The sequence below is a fragment of the Babylonia areolata genome, chromosome 19 (genome assembly GCF_041734735.1).
Source record: "Babylonia areolata isolate BAREFJ2019XMU chromosome 19, ASM4173473v1, whole genome shotgun sequence".
Taxonomy (NCBI): domain Eukaryota; kingdom Metazoa; phylum Mollusca; class Gastropoda; order Neogastropoda; family Buccinidae; genus Babylonia; species Babylonia areolata.
Window position 1 is genome coordinate 41,859,722 of NC_134894.1, and position 19,059 is coordinate 41,878,780.

At 42.9% G+C, this 19,059-nt stretch overlaps 1 protein-coding gene across 1 annotated transcript in view; it reads left to right on the forward strand.

The window, feature by feature from the left end:
• LOC143293728 (kinesin heavy chain-like) overlaps positions 1-18,825 on the forward strand; it is a 35,962-nt gene extending 17,137 nt beyond the window's left edge. The window contains exons 9-24 of the mRNA XM_076604931.1: positions 166-270; positions 1,314-1,462; positions 2,457-2,605; positions 3,518-3,723; positions 4,525-4,656; positions 5,182-5,325; positions 7,130-7,279; positions 7,839-8,030; positions 9,047-9,164; positions 9,680-9,866; positions 10,685-10,919; positions 11,855-11,965; positions 12,493-12,629; positions 13,467-13,546; positions 14,041-14,162; positions 14,467-18,825. Coding sequence (XP_076461046.1) covers positions 166-270; positions 1,314-1,462; positions 2,457-2,605; positions 3,518-3,723; positions 4,525-4,656; positions 5,182-5,325; positions 7,130-7,279; positions 7,839-8,030; positions 9,047-9,164; positions 9,680-9,866; positions 10,685-10,919; positions 11,855-11,965; positions 12,493-12,629; positions 13,467-13,546; positions 14,041-14,162 — 2,217 coding nt within the window. The 3' untranslated portion in view covers positions 14,467-18,825. The remainder of the gene's footprint in view (positions 1-165; positions 271-1,313; positions 1,463-2,456; positions 2,606-3,517; positions 3,724-4,524; positions 4,657-5,181; positions 5,326-7,129; positions 7,280-7,838; positions 8,031-9,046; positions 9,165-9,679; positions 9,867-10,684; positions 10,920-11,854; positions 11,966-12,492; positions 12,630-13,466; positions 13,547-14,040; positions 14,163-14,466) is intronic.
• Positions 18,826-19,059: the final 234 nt, after the last annotated feature.

Sequence of the window (19,059 nt, forward strand, 5' to 3'; positions counted from 1 at the left end):
ACTAGCGTGTTGGGTTATGCTGCTGGTCAGGCATCTGCCTAGCAGATGTGGTGTAACTTGTATGTAGAAACGTCTGAACACAGAGTTGCCTCCCAGAAACTGAAACTCAGATGAAATATTTCACTGTCCCCCCCCTCAACCCCCGCAACCCTCTGTGCAATCCAGGTAAGCAAGACAGGAGCGGAAGGTGCAGTGCTGGACGAGGCTAAGAACATCAACAGGTCTCTGTCTGCTCTTGGCAACGTCATCGCTGCTTTGGCTGAGGGAAATGTGAGTACACATGTTCAGTGTCGGTGTGTTGCCAGCCTTTTGGTTATCAACTTGTGTGGGGGAACATAGGGAGTCTATGTTATTACCAGTCATTGGTGTGTGTGTGTGTGTGTGTGTGTGTGTGTGTGTGTGTGTGACATGCAGATGTATTTTGATTGCGAAACAAACATAGTATTGATCAGTTTGGGATGCTCAAGATGGAATTGTTTCATTTCCAGCACATAAAACTTTTGATTTTAAAACACTTGTTTCTGATAGTGAGCCAGAAATAGAATTTGGATATATATAAGTACTGGTAACACCCCTGTTTCCCACCAGGTGTGATGCAGGATGATGAAGAATGTGTGTTAGTTGGTGTGGTTGCAGGGAATTTTGTGTGGTTTTCTGTGGTATGGTTTTGAGGAAGGAGGCAGAATGGTTAAGATGTTTATCTGTCAATAAAATGTATGTGATTGTCTGGATTTGATAAACCAAGATCTGAACTTTGTGTAGTATGCACTTAGAGCACTGAAAAAGAACCCATGGCAACATAATTGTTCTTATCTGGCAGCTTAAAAGTTCTGTAGAAGAAATCTACACTGATAGGTACACAGTATATATGCATACACTCAAGGCCTGACTAATCGTGCTGCGTATGCTGAGGTCAGGCATCTGCTCAGCAGATGTTGTGTAGTGATATGGATTTGTCCGAATACAGATGACTCTTTTAAACTGAAACTGAAACAATGACAGCAACACAGAACAAGAACATTGAGAAAAAAGAACAAGCAGATACGGATGGAGTAGCTTACATGGATTTGTCTGAATGCAGTGACATCTCCTTGACACTAAAACAACAGCACCAAGAACAAAGAACAAGAACAATAAGGAGAAAGAACAAGCAGATATTGTTTAGCATACACGGATTTGTTGAAATGAAATGCAGTGACACCAGAGAACAAAGAACAAGAACAATAAGGAGAAAGAACAAGCAGATATGGAGCAGTGTACATGGATGTGTTCAAATGAAATGGCTCCTTGAGAAAGAAAAACTGTGGTTTCAGAAAGCCCACGTGCCGTACCGAGACAGCAAGCTGACCCGCATCCTGCAGGAGAGTCTGGGAGGGAACGCCCGTACCACCATGGTCATCTGCTGCTCCCCCGCCTCCTTCAATGAAGCCGAGACCAAGTCCACCCTCATGTTTGGACAGAGGTCAGTCAGGCACTGCCCACCTGGAAAACCCAGAGAAGTGGAGGAAGGGGAATGAATGGGGTGGAGGGATCACTGGATAATTGGTGGGATGGGGCTTGTCACGTGTTGCAAGCAGAATCAGACTTGGGGTGGAGGTGTAGGGATGTTGAAAGTATGAACAGACATTGTGTTGGAGAATGTGATTGCGAAAGTGTTCTCTTGTGAAAATTCTATCTTGTAGGAAAAAAAAACAACAACAAAAAGCTTCAGTTTTGTTTGTTTGTGTGAGATTTGTGTGCTCTTCTACATGCATCTTCCTTTATTGTGATTGAGTATGCATATCTCTGATTGTGGCACAGAAAATATGTACAGAGGCTATGTTTACGCACAGAACTCTCCATGTGTGAATTTTCAAGTGTAAACCACCTTTTTCTGAGAATATTGAGATGATAATTTGTTATATCCGTAATGTGTTTGGCTCATTGTCTTTTTTCCTTATACTTTTCCCTTTGGCAAAGTTATGTACCTTTGTCATTAATTTGTTACATCCATGATGTGTTTGGCATCATTGACTTTTTTTTTCTACAATACTTTCTACCTGCGACAAAGTTATGTACCTGAGGTTTCTAATTTATTGTTCAAAAGAGCTTTAAAAAAAAAAAAAAAAATTATAGTGAAAGAGATAATAACATAGTTTGTTCTCTCTATATTTCTATCAGTCTGTATGTCTATCTGTATCCCTTAACACCCCCCTCCCTCCCCCCCTCCCCCCGCCATTTTTTCCCCCCCTCCATTTCCTCCTTTTTTGAAAATGTGTTTGTGTGATGTCCTTTTCTTACTTTGAATTCTTTTTATTTTCTTTCTTTCCCTTTTTTTTTCTTTTTGCTCTCAGTTATATCTCCCCCCTCCCCCCCCCCCCCCAAAAAAAAAGAAATCACATGCCATAAATATTTATGTTTTATATGTATGACTTGAATCTGAATATTTTTTGTGAGAAAAAAGAAAATGTGTTCAGAGCCAAGACGATCAAGAACGTGGTGACGGTGAACGAGGAGCTGACAGCGGAGGAGTGGAAGCGGCGTTACGAAAAGGAAAAGGAGAAGAACAACAAGCTGAAGCTGATCATCCTCAAGCTGGAGGCTGAGTTGCAGTCCTGGAGAGCAGGTGATTTTTATTATTATTATTATTATTATTATTGTTATTATTATTACTTATTTATTTATTTTTTGCTGCCACATCATCTTCATCCTTTCTGTGGTATTACTCCCACGTCACTTATTCCGAATCACCCATACACAGCCACACCTGGGTTTGTCTTTTGAATTGAATAGGTGGTTAGTTTGCTTCCTTTTCTCATGCAGTGCTGGAACTCTCTTTTTTTTTCAGTTGCGTGTAGAAGTGCAGCAGTCTATTCTGTTTTGTCATCGGGTGGAACAGTTTCTTGGTTTTGGGTCATGCACATTTGTGTGTGTGTGCATTTGTTTGTGTGTGTGTGTGTGTGTGTGTGTGTGTGTCCTTGCAGTCTGCTCTTCGTTGTTTATTTTTGTATGGTGGTCTTTGCTCTGTTGCTGCCTGTAGAGGACTGACCTATCTTCTCACAGTTATCAAAGTATCTGTCCTGTCCTTGCTTCTTCTAGACCCCAGTTCAGGGACTTGACCAGCTTCTGGAATGACAGCTGCTAGGTACAGTTTGCAGGGATGGTGATGATGATATGGATTCTGATATAGCACCTACCCTTGGTCGAAGACCAAGGTCTGAGCGCTTTACAGAGTCATTTGCACAACAGGCTGCCTACCAGGGTAGAGCTGACTGACAGCTGCCATTGGGTGCTCATCCTCATCATTTGTTTCCTGTGTCATTCAGTCCGGTTTCAGTCCTGCACACATACACTCATACAGACGTAATATTTTATGTGTATAACCATTTTGATTATTTTCCCCACCATGTTGGCAGCCATACTCTATTTTCGGAGGTGTGTATGCTGGGTTTCGGGTAGAGGGTCAATCCCTGACCAATTACAATTATTATTGTAGTTGTTGATAGATATATTCTTTTTCTTCCTGTCATGCTCACAGGGAAGGAAGTGCCCTCTGAGGAACAGGTGGATGTGAAGACGGCTTCTCTGGAAGGGGAGGCGCCCAAGGAGGGCACTCCACCTGGCCTCACCATGGCAACCAGCTTTGTGGGGCTGGCAGGGGGAGGGACTTCGGCCATCTCCGAGGCTGAGAGACAGCAGCTGGAGGCGGAAAAAATGCAGCTGTACCAGCAGCTGGATGATAAGGTGAGGTGGCAGGGTGGTGCATGTTGTAATATATATATTGTGATTGTGATTTAAGGGGGTAAAACAGCTGGCAGTAGAAACAGATTCAAAAAAAGAAACAAAAAATATCAGCTGATAAATCAGCGGATGGAGACGATGTATGCTATTTAGTGCTGATGGTGACTATGATCATGGTGAGAAATACAAATAAGAAAACACCTAGCTGATAATGATAATGACAAAAACAAACCAACAAGCAAAAAAGATTAGGGGAATAGAGACTTACTTGTGATGACAATAAGAGTGATAATGTTGACATATGTTCATGACCAAAAAACAATTAGTTTAGGATGGTGGGAAAATAAACAAGAGCAGATAATTATTACAAATGATGATAGAAGCTGTTGGAACAGACAGCTGATGTCAGTGTGATGACGATGATAGTGGTGGCTAAGACTGTGATTATGATGGCGATATTAATTCAGTTCAGGTAACGACTAGTCTTAGTTGATATAGAAAGTGAGAGAACAGACAGCTGATGCTCATGTGATCAGCTGATGACTTTGATGATGATGATGTATTTCAAGATGAAGAGATAACAACTAGTCCCTGAAGATGATGATGATGTTATATGTCAGGACAAAGAGATAAAAAACAAGTCCCTTATGATGGCGATGACAATGACGATGATGATAACAGTGATGACGATGACGATGATGACAATGTATGTCAGGATGAAGCCAACAGCCAGTCCCTTACGATGATGATGATGATGATGATTATGGTGATGATAATTATGATGATGATGATAATGGATTTCAGGATGAAGAGATCAACAACCAGTCCCAGCTGATAGAGAAACTGAAGGAGCAGATGATGGAACAGGAGGAGCTGATCGCTCAGTCCCGACGGGACAATGAGACCCTGCAGAGCGACATGAGCCGCATCCAGCAGGTAAGTTCTGCAGGGAAGAAGATATGTGCTATTCTAGTATCAGTGTATATTTGGATGTCATGTACTTTGGAAAGTTTTGATCTTTATTATTCATTGTTTATATATACCCACAGTTTCTTTGTCTTACTTTTCCGCTCATGATTGGGCATTTGAACGTGTGTGTGTAAACATATGTATGTGAATCTGATGAATTATGAGCATTGTTATTATTATTTATTCTTATTTTAAATGAGAAGAAAGGAACTGACATGTTGACAGTGTGTGTGTTTGGGGTGTGGGGGGGAAGGAACAAACATGTTGACAGTGCGTATTTGTGGGGTGGGGGTTGGGGGGGAGGAACAAATATGTTGACAAGTGTGTGAATTTGTGGGGTGGGGGGGGGGGGAAGGAACAAATATGTTGACAAGTGTGTGAATTTGTGGGGTGGGGGGGAAGGAACAAATATGTTGACAAGTGTGTGAATTTGTGGGGTGGGGGGGAAGGAACAAACATGTTGACAAGGGTGTGTTTGTATGTGCATGTCAGGACAATGAGTCAGCCAAGGAGGAGGTGAAGGAGGTGCTACAGGCCCTGGAGGAGCTGGCCATGAATTACGACCAGAAGTCGCAGGAGGTGGACAACAAGAACCATGACATCGAGGCCCTCAACGAGGAGCTCAACCAGAAAGTCGTACGTCTGTCCATCCTTCCCTTGTCCTGTTTTGTCATCTGTCTCAGTTGTTCTTGTTGTCTGCCCTTCCTGTGCCCTCATTTGTCATCTGTCTCAGCTGTTCTTGTTGTCTGTCCTCCTCTTGTCATCTGTCTCAGTTGTTCTTGTTGTCTGTCCTTCTTTTGTCATCTGTCTGAGTTGTTCTTGTTGTCTGTCCTTCTCTTGCCCTCTTTTGTCATCTGGCATAGTTTCTTTTTTTTTTTTTGGCTGCCCCATCATCTGCACCATTTCAGTGGCATTACTCCCACACTGCTCATTTAGATTCCCCCATACACGACCACACCAAGGGTTCATCTGTCGCAGTTGCAGCGTCGGTAGTGCCACAGGGAGGCATAGTTGTTCTTGTTGTCCGTCCTTGCCTTGCCCTCTTTTGTCATCTGTCTCAGCTGTTCTTGTTGTCCGTCCTCCTATTGTCATCTGTCTCAGCTGTTCTTGTTGTCCGTCCTCCTATTGTCATCTGTCTCAGCTGTTCTTGTTGTCCGCCCTCCTTGTCATCTGTCTCAGCTGTTCTTGTTGTCCGTCCTCCTCTTGTCATCTGTCTCAGCTGTTCTTGTTGTCCGTCCTCCTCTTGTCATCTGTCTCAGCTGTTCTTGTTGTCCGTCCTCCTCTTGTCATCTGTCTGAGTTGTTCTTGTTGTCCGTCCTCCTCTTGTCATCTGTCTCAGCTGTTCTTGTTGTCCGTTCTCCTCTTGTCATCTGTCTCAGCTGTTCTTGTTGTCCGTCCTCCTATTGTCATCTCTCTCAGTTGTTCTTGTTGTCCGTCCTCCTATTGTCATCTGTCTCAGCTGTTCTTGTTGTCCGTCCTCTTTTTGTCATCTGTCTGAGTTGTTCTTGTTGTTTGTCCTTCTCTTGCCCTCTTTTGTTATCTGGCATAGTTGTTGGTTTTTTTTGTTTTTTGTTTTTTTTGCTGCCCCATCATTTGCACCGTTTCAGTGGCATTACTCCCACGCTGCTTATTTAGATTCCCCCATACACGACCACACCCAGGTTCATCCGTCGCAGTTGCAGCGTCGGTAGTCCACAGGGAGGCATAGTTGTTCTTGTTGTCCATCCTTGCCTTGCCCTCTTTTGTCATCTGTCTCAGCTGTTCTAGTTGTCTGTCTTTCCCTTGCCCTCTTTTGTCATCTGTCTTAGTTGTTCTAGTTGTCTGTCTTTCCCTTGCCCTCTTTTGTCATCTGTCTTAGTTGTTCTTGTTGTCTGTCTTTCCCTTGCCCTCTTTTGTCATCTGTCTTAGTTGTTCTAGTTGTCTGTCTTTCCCTTGCCCTCTTTTGTCATCTGTCTTAGTTGTTCTAGTTGTCTGTCTTTCCCTTGCCCTCTTTTGTCATGTCTCAGTTGTTCTTGTTACGTCTGGTCTGAAAAGGGTCCAAGAATTGTCCAAGCCAGTAAACCAGTGATGGTTTATAGGAGTGAAGGGAAGAAGAAAGAATAATGAAAGAAAGAAAGGTGGTGGTGAGAGAGAGAGTTAGCATGGGGTTAAAGGAAGGGGTAAAATGTGAAAATCTTTCAAACTTTTTTTTTCCTGTGATGATTTCTGTTTCGCTTCATCTGGATACTGTCCCAAGATGAGGTGCAAGGGTTATGGGAAGGATGAGGAGCTGGGGGTCTAGTTTTTATGCACCCAGTTAGTGTTTTCAGAAGCAGAAACATTCTACAATCACTGTCCTGACCGGTGGTATGTGATTTGATTTTCATGTTCCCCAGTGAGGTTTTCAGAATCAGGTAAGATTCTGGCATCACTATCCTGACTGTGGCGCTGTGTGTGGCAGAGCAAGCTGAACAGCCTGCAGTCGGAACTGGAGTCGCTGAAGGACACTTCCCTGCACCAGAAAAAACGAGTCACGGACATGATGGTCAGCCTGCTCAAAGACCTGGGTGACATCGGCGCTGTCATCGGCGGCAGTGCTGGGGAAAATAAGGTATAATGCAATACAACACAACAGAACACAACACAGCTTTGTTCATCCAACTTGAAATTAACTGTGCATCCACAGGCTGATCACTCACCCCACACAATATCTTCAGCCCACAGCTGAATCCAGCGCACACAAAAGATGATGAAGTTTGGACCAGAAGATCAAAAAGGAAAACATATAAAACTAAATGCACACAAGCAAATAATAACACACAAGGTAGTGGTAGGGGCAAGACATGGGTGGTAAAGGGGTGGGGGGATTGTGATAGCAGTAGTGGTAAAGGACCATTGCATTGTATGCAGATATCATACGCATACTTTAAAGTGCATCAACAGTAAGAAAAACAGACTAGACGGTGAGTTAGAGAACTTGTTTCAGAAATTGTACACATTATCCAGCCACAGAAAATTTGGCAGCATTTTGTTTTTTGTTCTGCTGGTGTGCTGTAGTTGATTTAATACAGTGTTGATTTTATATAGTTTTGAACAGTTTTATGTCCTATGCATTACATGCGTATGATGTCCTGTCACATGATGCTTATATTGTGTTCATTTCGTTGCAGCCCAACTCCGGGGCAGGGGAGAAGCTGGAAGAAGAGTTCACTGTGGCTCGCCTGTACATCAGCAAAATGAAGTCGGAGGTCAAGACGCTGGCAGGAAGGGCGGCGACTCTGGAGACCCAGAACTCTGAGAACAGCAAGAAATTGGAGGAGAATGAAACGGAGCTGTCGGAGAACAAACTGAAACTACAGCAGGTGAGGGGCTGGAATGAAGGATGGGGGCTCGTATTTTTTGATTGCCTTGGAATGGAAAATACCCAGTAGTGCTAGCAAGCATGGACAAACTGCTGAATTTTAGTGCAGCAACATAAACTGTATGGAAAGGATATGCTTTGTTTTAAAAGCAGTTTGGTGACAAATGACATTTTAGTGAAGGAATGTGAACTGTATGTAAAGGATGTGCTTTTTTTTTTATAAACAGTTTGGTGTCAAACACAGTGACAACATTACTTTAGTTAATCACAGTTGTAAAAAAACACCAACAGTTTGGTGACAAGCATCATGACTACATTACTTCAGTAAATTGCTCTTTTAATTACTGTGTTTGAAAGTTTCCAGAATGTTGTTGAATATCACTATTCATGATTGATTCAGAGCGATGACTGATGTAAACCAGTTATAATATAAAGGTCATCCATCTGTAGTCTGATGGTTTGTAGTGTTTTGCTGAAATGGAAAGCAGGATCAGAGGATTCTGAACAACCTAAAAAAAGCAAAAAGCACAAAATTTGGCACCAATACCTTTTTTATACACATAAGTAGAGTGTGTCATTGCATTATTGCATCAAAGGTGTTGTCCCAGTACTTGGTTTGTATCGCATGTGATTCCAGTTTTCACTTTGTGATCAGTCATGGACCAACTGATGATCTTATTGTTTATTCTTATGGTTTCATTGCTAGTTAATTTAGAAGATTTGTTGTCCAGAAGTTTAATGGGTGAATTGATTGTTACTTTGTTATTCACAAGACTACAAACATGTTCTCCTTAATTAATCTATCTAGGCTGTCTGTTTGATATGACCAAATTGACAAAAATTGTTTTGTGAAAAATGCAAAGGACTGATTAATATGTACGTTTTAACATTGTCAGGAGTGCTGATGAATGGAGAACAGCATCTCGGTATATTTGTGCTGTTAATGCTTTTGATTTGTGTTGTGATCCCAAGTGGAAACTGTGCAACACTTACACACAAGACCTGTGTTTGTTTCAGTATGAGGCCAAGATGTCCACCCTGTCAGAAACCATCAAGAACGTGGAACAGAAAAAGAGACAGTTGGAAGAGAATGTTGACTCGCTGAACGAGGAATGCGCTCAACTCCGAGCACAGCGTGAGTACTCATTGTGTCCTCAGCTTCACATTGCTATTCCATTGCCCCAATTCTGGACTGTTGCATATCTTCAGAGAAATCAGTCTTGCTGTTTGATGCTCGCACAGTTTTGAGGAAGTGAAAAAGCACATGCCATGAAGTGAATTATTTTACCCTTAAAGAAACAAAATAACAAAAAACCTTCCTGTAATTCATTTTGTGAATACAAAGTCATACATTTCATAAACAATTTGATGCCTTACCTTAAACTGTCAGGTGATGGGAAACTCAGGATATTAGAACCAACAACAACAACAACAAAGTTTTTCTGATATTTTGCAGCACTGAAAAGTCATTCCATGTCATGTATTATTTGATCTGAATAGCACATCAAATCATGTTGCTTAAGCGCAGCAGACTATGATGGGGCCATTTCATGGCTGTCCTAACATCACACAAGAAAGGAACAAGACAGTGATGGACGGTGAAGGTGAAGCATATCTCTCACTTGGTGTGTGTATGTGTCTTGTGTGCAGAGTCGATGCATGTGACGGCAGTGAGCGAGAAAGAGAAGGAGACATCGAGCAAGCTGCAGGCAGAGATAGAGATGAAGGAGACGCTGGAGAAGCAGATGATGGCTCACAGGGAACAGCACCAGAAGCAGCTGTCGTCTCTGCGTGAGGAGATTGCCGAAAAACAGGGTGTCATCGATGGCCTGAAGGAGTGAGTTGCCTCCCTGTCTTCTCTCTCTTTCTCTTTCTTGTTTTTTGTGCTGTTCCCATCATCTGCACCATTTTTGTGGCATTAATCCCAATCTGCTCATTTTGAGAGACACACCTGGGTTTATTTGTTACAGTCCCTTCATCGGCAAGTGTCTTCTCTCTCATGTCTGTCTAGGACATGTCTGCCTACCAGTGTGCTTTGGGTGTATTTTGTACACGTTTTTCAACAGAGTACATTTTGTTTTGGTTAGCTAATGTCTGAAGTGTTCTGTCTGGGCATGTCTTGTTGCACATGAAAGAGAAGTTAAAAGAAAAGAAAAGAGATATGATTGCTGTTATTAAAAAAAAAAACTTTGAAAAAACGTTTAGTGATGGTAGTAACAATCTCGGAGGATAACATGTAATTTGCAGAATTTTTTCATGATTGGTGGTGAAAGAGCATTTTATGTGTGTGTGTGCGTGTGTCTATGTGTGTGTGCGTGCATGCATGTTCATTCTTTTTGCATTATTTCTCCACAATTATGATTTTAGACAAAAAGTGTGTATGTGTGTATGAATTTGTATGTGCATATTTGTGTGTGTGTGTGTGTGTACATGTGTGTGTTATGTGTGTACATGCATGTGTATGTTATTGTGTGTGTGTACATGTGTGTTTGTGTGTACATGCGTGTGTGTGTGCGTGCGTGTATGTATGTGAGTGTGTGTGTGTGTGCATGTGTGTGTGTGTGCTTGCATGTACATGTATATTTGTGCATATGTCCACGTTTTTTTTTGTGTGTGTGTGTGTCCACATGTACATGTATGTCAATGTACGTGCAGAACGAACCAGAAGCTGTCCCTGGCCATGGAGAAGGTGCAGGGCGACTATGACAAGCTGAAGGCGGAGGACGTGGAGAAGAGTGCCAAGCTGTCAGAGCTGTCCACCCAGATGTCCCGGCGGGAGCAGGCCAAGCAGGACCTGAAGGGGCTGGAGGAGACCGTGGCCAAGGAGCTCCAGACCCTCCACAACCTGCGCAAGCTCTTCGTGCAGGACCTCCAGAACAGGGTCAAGAAGGTATTAAATAGAATCAAAAAACAAAAAGAAAAAAGGTGGCAGTCGATCAAAGTAATCATCTTTCCGCCCCGTCCCCACCCACCCTACTTTTAAAGTCCCACGTGTAGCAGTTTGTACATCCTGGTTGGTTTTGTCTGCCAGGGTCAAATCTGGTTAGCCTGCATTACCCGGAGGGTCTAGATACATTTTAATGTCATGAAATTTTATGGGGGTAATTTCCAGTTGGGGGTGGTGGGTGGCGGTGGTGATCTTGATTAGCCACAGATAACCCTAGGGAGTCAAGACTGAATAGCACTGACTCAGAAGTCAAGAGTGATTGAACAGACTTGATACAGCATTCAATGCTGATTGAACAGCCCTGATCCAGCAGTCAGTTTTGATGGGATAGCTCTAACCCAGCAGCCAGTACTGACTGGTCAGCAGTCTCAAAGCCTGTCTGTGAGTGCAGTGACAAAGTGTCAGGGAGAGTAATGAAGTGATGGACACAACAGACAGTGATCCTCCACCTAACATGTGATGGTTTGACATATGTGATGTCAACAGTGGGGCGTTCAAAGTTTGGATGCTGTCAGTGCTGCTACTTTGCATCACCTAAAGGCTGCAGTAACAACTGCAAACGTACCAAAGAAAACAAACCTTTTTGAAAAAAAACAAAGTTGTAAGATAGAATCCATCAAACTACACAAGTTAAACTGAAAGAGGTGCAGGTTTTCTCTCAGTGTGTGTGTATGAGTGAGATGTAATTTGCCCAGTGTGTGTTTGTGGTTGCAGTCAGCAAAGAACGAGGATGAGGATTTTCCCTGTGTGTGAGATGTAATTTGCCCAGTGTGTGTGTGTGTGGTTGCAGTCGGCAGAGAATGAGGACGAGGATGAGGATTTTCCCTGTGAGTGTGTGTGTGAGATGTAATTTGCCCAGTGTGTGTGTGTGGTTGCAGTCGGCAAAGAACGAGGACGAGGATGAGGATGCTGGTGGCACTGTGGCCCAGAAACAGAAGATCTCCTTCCTGGAGAACAACCTGGAGCAGCTGACCAAAGTCCACAAACAGGTCAGCTGTCCTTTGTCTCTCTCTCTCTCTCTCTCTCTCTCTCTCTTTCTTTGTACTGTCTGTGGAGGTGCTTTGTGTTTGTGGAACATCCTGTAGAAGAGGTGCTATGTGTTTGTGGAACATTTTGCAGAGGAGGTGCTGTGCGTTTGTGCTACATTTTGTGGAGGAGGTGCTGTGTGTTTGTGCTACATTTTGTGGAGGAGGTGCTGAGTGTTTGTGCTACATTTTGTGGAGGAGGTGCTATGTGTGTGTGGAATGTTTTGTGGAGGATGTTCTGTGTGTTTGGAACTTTTTGTGGAGTAGGCGCTGTGTGTTTTAGGAACATTTTGTGCAGGTTCTGTGTGTTTGTCGAACTTTGTGTGCAGGTGCTGTGTGTTTCTTTAACATTCTCTGCAGGCACTGTGTGTTTGTTTACCATTTTGTGGAGGTTCTGTTCGTTTGTCAAACATTCTGTGTGGAGGTGCAGTGCGAATGTGATTTAATATATTACGACCATGAACATGTGTGTGATGTTATGTGTGTGACAGCTGGTGCGTGACAACGCTGATCTGCGCTGTGAGCTGCCCAAGCTGGAGAAGCGACTGAGGGCCACCATGGACCGCGTCAAGTCCCTGGAGTCCGCTCTCAAAGAGGCCAAGGAGGGCGCCATGCGGGACAGGAAGAGGTCTGTGTGTGTGGAGGGGTGTGTGTGTGGGGGGGGAGTGTGGGGGTGGGCGGGGACAGCTGGGGGTGGGGGTAATGGGGGATGTGTTTGTGTGTGTGACTGAGGGTTGTGTCTGTGTTTATGTTAATTTTTTTTTTAATTACACATACTTAACCGTGACCCACTAGTGCAGACTCCGGCAGAGGTCTGATTCCTGTCCTGTGCACTGTGTGACTGAGGGTTGTGTCTGTGTGTATGTTAAATTTTTTATATGTATTATTTTGTTCTACATGTGAGGCTGTTAAACATTCATATATTACCATGAAAAAACTTATGCACAGTTCGGTAGATGTCTAGATTTATTAGAGTTAGCATCATCACTGACATAGGCAGACACTCACTTTTACTTCTTCATGGTACCAGTGTAAAATTCTTGTTGGGTATCAATCACCTTCTAGATTTTTGGGAAGTGAGTGGGCTGATAGAAGTTACAAAATATGGTGCAAGGAATATGAAAAGGCAAAATTTTGTATCTGTGCAAAGTTATTGTCTTCTGGGGAAAAGGTGTGTTCGAACTGATATCAGCAGACTTAACGATGGTGGCATAGGGACTAACAGGGACTCACAGTCTGGGTCTTGTGGCCTGTCTGTGCTCACAGCTGATTGTGTAACATTGATTTCTTGTATTTTGGACATGTAGATTGTGTGAACATAATGTGTGTTTGGCTGTAGAGTGTCTGTATTTTTTAAACAGATGGGTAGTATCTGGATTGGTGTGTTTTGGTTTGTTTGCAATATCTTAATCTTATTTTTGAGATATTTTATCCCATGTGTTTGTGTGTGTGTGTGTGTGTGTAGATATCAGATGGAGGTGGACCGTATCAAGGAAGCGGTGAGACAGAGGAACCTGGCTCGTCGGGGCCATTCTGCACAGATTGGTGAGAACAGACACACACAGACACACACACACAGACACAGACACACACACACACACACACACACACACACACACTCTTACTCCCCCATTCCCCACCTACCTCCATTCTTCACACTCAGTTTTTCTTTTTCTGCAAGAAATAGATTAGTAGCAATCCTGTTTCGTTATAAAGTATATGAGAGTAGCTTAACAGTTTCTTACCACAAGGATAGGACTTGTGAGTATGACTGATCAAAATTTTGCTGTACCAAAAGTCAAGTTAGGATAGATCAGGGTCTTGCTGTTTTGAAGAAAATATACACAGATGATTTATCACTGTTATCAAGTGTTTAACTGATATCTGTGAAGGGCTTACATGTACACAAATTTTATACAATGAAAGAGATATATTAACGGGCAGGATTAATGAACATGACCACAGTGGCACCATTCAGTAGACAGGACCAGATGACAATATTATGCATGTAATGACCATATGCTGCGGTTTGATTCCAGCCAAGCCAATCCGGCCAGGACAGCACCCGGGTAGCGGCGCCACCCAGGGTACGGGTATCCGGGGTGGTGGAGGCATGGCCGCTAATGGGCCTGCCGCCTTCAAAGTGGACAGCCAGGCCTAGGTACCTGCATGTTTGTGTGTGTGTGTGTGTGTGTGTGTGCGCGCGTGCGCGCGTGTGTGTGTTTGCATGAGTGTGTGTGTTTGTGTGTGTGTGTGTGTGTGCAAATAAAAAGAAAATGATAAGCATATAATACTTCAAAGAACACACTTAAAAAATACAAGCAAGTGTTACAAAAGCTAAAGTAGACACAGAACCACTTTTCACACAACCTGTCAACCTGACCCATCTGTAAACATTACAAAAGAAACACAGTCAAGAGCTTGCCTGCTGGACAGAGAGAAAATGTCTGCTTTGTTGCGTGCAGGATGTTTCCATGGTGAGGCAGAAAGCCAGGTCCACATGCAGTGTTGCTGGATGACTGCCGACTGACCACCAGTCCCACAGTGCTGTTGTCATTGTCAGGGCAACGCCAGGCCTCAGCAGTCCTCCTCCCTTGTTCTTAACCGCATTCCGCTTGGCTCTCCACACCTGCTGTCTTTTACCTTGTCTCACACCTGTCGTCCGCTGTTGTCAAGCTTTTCATGGATTTTTTTTAATTTTTATTTTTATTTTATTTATTTTATTTATTTCTGGTCTTGGAAGTGAAGAGGTGACATTACTCAGTGACATCTTAGCACGATTTGTGTGTGGGACTAAAAGGAGAAGAAAAGCAAGAGGTAGAGGTGGAGAAAGACTCGAAGCACAGTTTGGCCCCTGCAGAGTATATTGTGGGTAGAGAACTGTAGTAAGATTCACTTTGTGTCAGGGGGACCACTTTCCTCCGCATCCCTAACCAGTGGTGGTGCACTGTGCTGTTTTGGTTTGGTCACCCACTGATTGTCCCTAGAATCGTGTCTTTTTTCATTTTAAAGTGCGCACTAGTTGATGGTTGTGTTTAGAGTTTGGGCAGTGCTGCAAGATAGTGCTCTTGTGTCACCTCCTCCGAAGTGTTTGATGTTCCGACCAAGAGATGTACATAGTTGTGGAGTTAGCGTTGACATGATCACCCTTTATCAGCACGCAGATAGGCAACCCACCCACCCACCTTGATCTCACGCACCAAAGAGAGGCATCGTGCAAGCAAGTGTGATAATGCTGCACACTTAGTGTTCCCACCGTACTTGTTGATTTGAAGGTCACACCCAAGGTCACATGGCTATGCAAATTATGACATAGAGGAAAGGTAGAAATAGATCTAAACGTTTACTCTGCAGGGGCTAGACTGTTCAGAGTTGTCGTCTACATTGTGGTAGGACAGAACCAGCAAAGGTGAACAAAATAATCGTCATAATCATGTGTATGTGCGTGCTTTGAGAGACTTGCTGTGGGCAGTGGAAGTTATTTTGTTTCTGTCCCATTGTTCTGATGGTACTGCTCAGGTATGGGCTGACTGTCAGCTGTATTTTGTCCTGACCCCTCTCCCCCCTCCCCCACCTCTCCCATCGCAGGGTGTGTGTGTGGTCAGGTCCAGTGGATCTCTTCACAGTGGTGAAGCATTCTGGAAACCTGTTTTTAGGGAGAAAGCTTCACAGAAAAGTGGTTTGTGTCCTATATTAGTGTCCTAAATTCTGGGACCAATTTAAACAAACCATTTTGTGCGTTTTCCATTGCAAGAGAAATGATGTGCAGTCGACCCTTCTTACAAAGAATTAAGCATAACACTATGAAAAATAACTGCTATCATGAACATGAACTGACACTTGTCCTTTCAATCTGCCATGTTTTTTGTTTACCTTTGCATGGTTTTCGGGGCCAAAAAACTGAAAGAGCGGCTCTCTGATTTGCACATACTGAATGAACACTTCATTGCAGACAACTTTTCAGGTCCAGCAAAATGGCTGCATGTCAGTTTAGCAACTGAATCTGTATCAAAATTAAGCACAGTAACCCTAAAAAAATAGAGTTGAAAACTACTGAAAATGGGTTCCAGTAACTACTAAAGGTAATATTGTTTCATATATGCATGAAAATTATTGTTGAAATAGGTCCTTGAATTTAGGATACTAAAATAGGACTTTACCTGTTAAGTTTTCTGGAAACTGGTTCAAGAATGGAGGCTCCACAGTGGAGTGGTTGGTGTCTTGCATGATCCATGACCTTGAGGCCATCGACAGCTGTCATCCAGACATCATTATGTTGGTCAGGGCATGTTCACAGAACGTTGGATGGTTTCATTCTGTTTGAAGGGGTCAGCCACATCACACCATTGACAATCTGGTGTCATCAGGGAGCAGTGTTATCAGAGCAAAGGACCAACATATCATCGATACAGTGTCAGTAGTCTACAGTCTAATGTGCTTAATGGATACATTGCTATTCTTTGAAGCTGAAACATCAGTGAGTTGAAGTATGGATGGTCTATGGTCTAGTGTGTAGAATGGATACATTGGTATTCTCTGAGACTGATACATCAGTAATTTCAAGTGTGGATGGGCTACCAGCCAGTGTGTAGAATGGATACATATTCTTTAAAACTGATACATCAGTAATTCCAAGTGTGGATGGGCTACCATCCAGTGTGTAGAATGGATACATATCCTTTAAGACTGATACATCAGTAATTTAAAGTGTGGATGGGCTACCATCCAGTGTGTAGAATGGATACATATCCTTTAAGACTGATACATCAGTAATTTGAGGTGTGGATGGCCTACAGTCTGTGCATAGACACAGTGACACAACTGTGAGGTGTCGACTGTTGTGTACAAGGAACAGACAGCATGGTGTATGGGTTATGGAAGGGTCATGGAACCAGGACACGTGGAGTGGATGGAGACGCCCAAAGCTGTATTTTCTCCCTGCCTTGTCTTTCAGAATGACATCTTCAGTCTTTAGTTGCCAAGGATTAATTCCGTGCATCTGTGAATCTTTCGAGTTTTCGATGAAAGACGAGAGAAATGGGAGATTTTCAGTCATTATTTGGAGAGCGTTCCTGTTCTGTGGCAGCCTTGTGATGGGAGTTGTGTCTGAGGATTATTATTATTGATTTTTTTTTGTTTTGTTTGTGTGCCCTTTTGCATCAGGAAAAGTCAGCGTCTGAGGATCATGTGTTGTTTTTGTGTCCTTTGGCATCAGGAAAAATCAGTGTTTTAGGATTGTTTTGTGTTTTCTGCCCTTTTACATCAGAAAAAGAATCAGTGTCATTTTGTGTTCTTGTGCCCTTTTGCATCAAGAAAAGTCGGTGTGTGCTTTATTTATTTCCCCTCCAGGGAAGCTTGGCTTAGTGTTGTCGGTCAATGTACATGAGAATTGGTGTTCTGCTCGTCAGCGAGCAATGTAATATAAAAGGAGTCCATAAACTGCTGTGATTTGTGCGAGGGAAAGTTTGCTGCAGGCATGTGACATAGGCCATAGGATGTGCCTGCCTGACCCAGTGGAGGAGATTTCACAGTAAAACTGTTTATGGCATCTCAGTCTTTGTCCTTGGCTTACAGACATTGCAATATTTCCTCTTCAACCCGCCCCCCCAGCCCCCCAACCCCACGCCCCCTCCCCCCAAGTCCTGTCTTGAACAGCCTTGTGGTTGGCAGTAAGCTGATGGCTGTGGATTGGAGTTGAATGCGGTTGTGGAATGATTCGTGCAGTGCTGTGTTTTCTTCATTGTGTCTTGACACAGCGATTGTGAAGAAGATTGTGAAGAGAATTCCCTTTACCTTAATCAATACTCTGTAACTCTGTTCAGCTTGCTAATGTGTGTGAGTCATTGGAATGCTATTATCTGTGAACATGGTATTTGGTTTACCAATCCTTCTTCCCCTCAGTGCGGTGATGAACAAGATTTGAGGATTCTTTCTTTCAGTGGTTTGCTTTTTTTTTTTTTTTTTTGGCTTGTTGTCAATGCTGGATTTAGAATGTTTGGAGCAAAAAAAAAGTATCAGATTTGTAAACATGCAATGTAAATGTTTTCATATTACTGGTCTTTTTACGAAAGGCTGTTAGCTAGTCTTTTGTTTCTGTCACCATGGTGAGTGGGTGTGGACAGATCATGTGACGACTGATCACAACAGTCTTATTATTGTGCAGTCAGCAGCTTATGTATTGAAATGTTTTATTTTTTATGATGTCGCTTTGTAAACAAGTTGATAGGAAGATACTTGTTTTTGTTTCATTCAGGGGCACCCGTTTTACTGCATTTTCACCATTGTAAAGATGTGTCATTTTAATCCTTGGATATCAAGTGACCTACTCATTGACTCACTGTCCCTTGACCGAGCGGTGGTTGCTGACCATGGAGGTGTTCAGATCTCTGTGGGCACTGTATGTGTCTGCCTGCAGTGGTCAGTGTGGATAAAACCACCAATCTATCAGTGGTGTGCATTATTCTGTCCACAGCATGCCATCTACGCGGTTTATTCTGTGCTGTTTTATGCAGCATAACATCTCTTCTAATCAGCCAAGGTCCATGACAGTGGTTTTTATTTAATTTTTTTTATATAGAACCTTTGAGACCGTGTGACTTCTTTCAGACGGTGTTTGTGTGACTTTTTAATTTCAGATGGTCATAGAGCCTTTTGTGATAACTGTGACTTTTCAGTTGTTGTTTGTAGAGGCTTTGTGATAGAATAACAATTTTGGTTGTGTTTGTTTTTTAATTTTTTTTTTAATAGAGCCTTTGTGATGGCGGTGTGGAGTTGATTCATGTCAGTTTCCTGCTGGTTTCTGCACAATAAATCAGTAACAGAAGTGGGGGCATGAGTGAATGAAGTTGAAGTCAATGAGAAGCAAGGATGGGCTTCACAAGTTTGTTGTAAACACAGTACGATACTTAGTTGGAACATGCTGCATGAGTGGGATGAACACCCGACACATATGTTGTGCCAATTAGATGATTTAAACAATCTGGTGTATACAGCTGTTTGCTGTACAAACAGAGCAAATTGTATGTTTCACTTCATTTGGTTGTCAAAGGGAGCTTTCA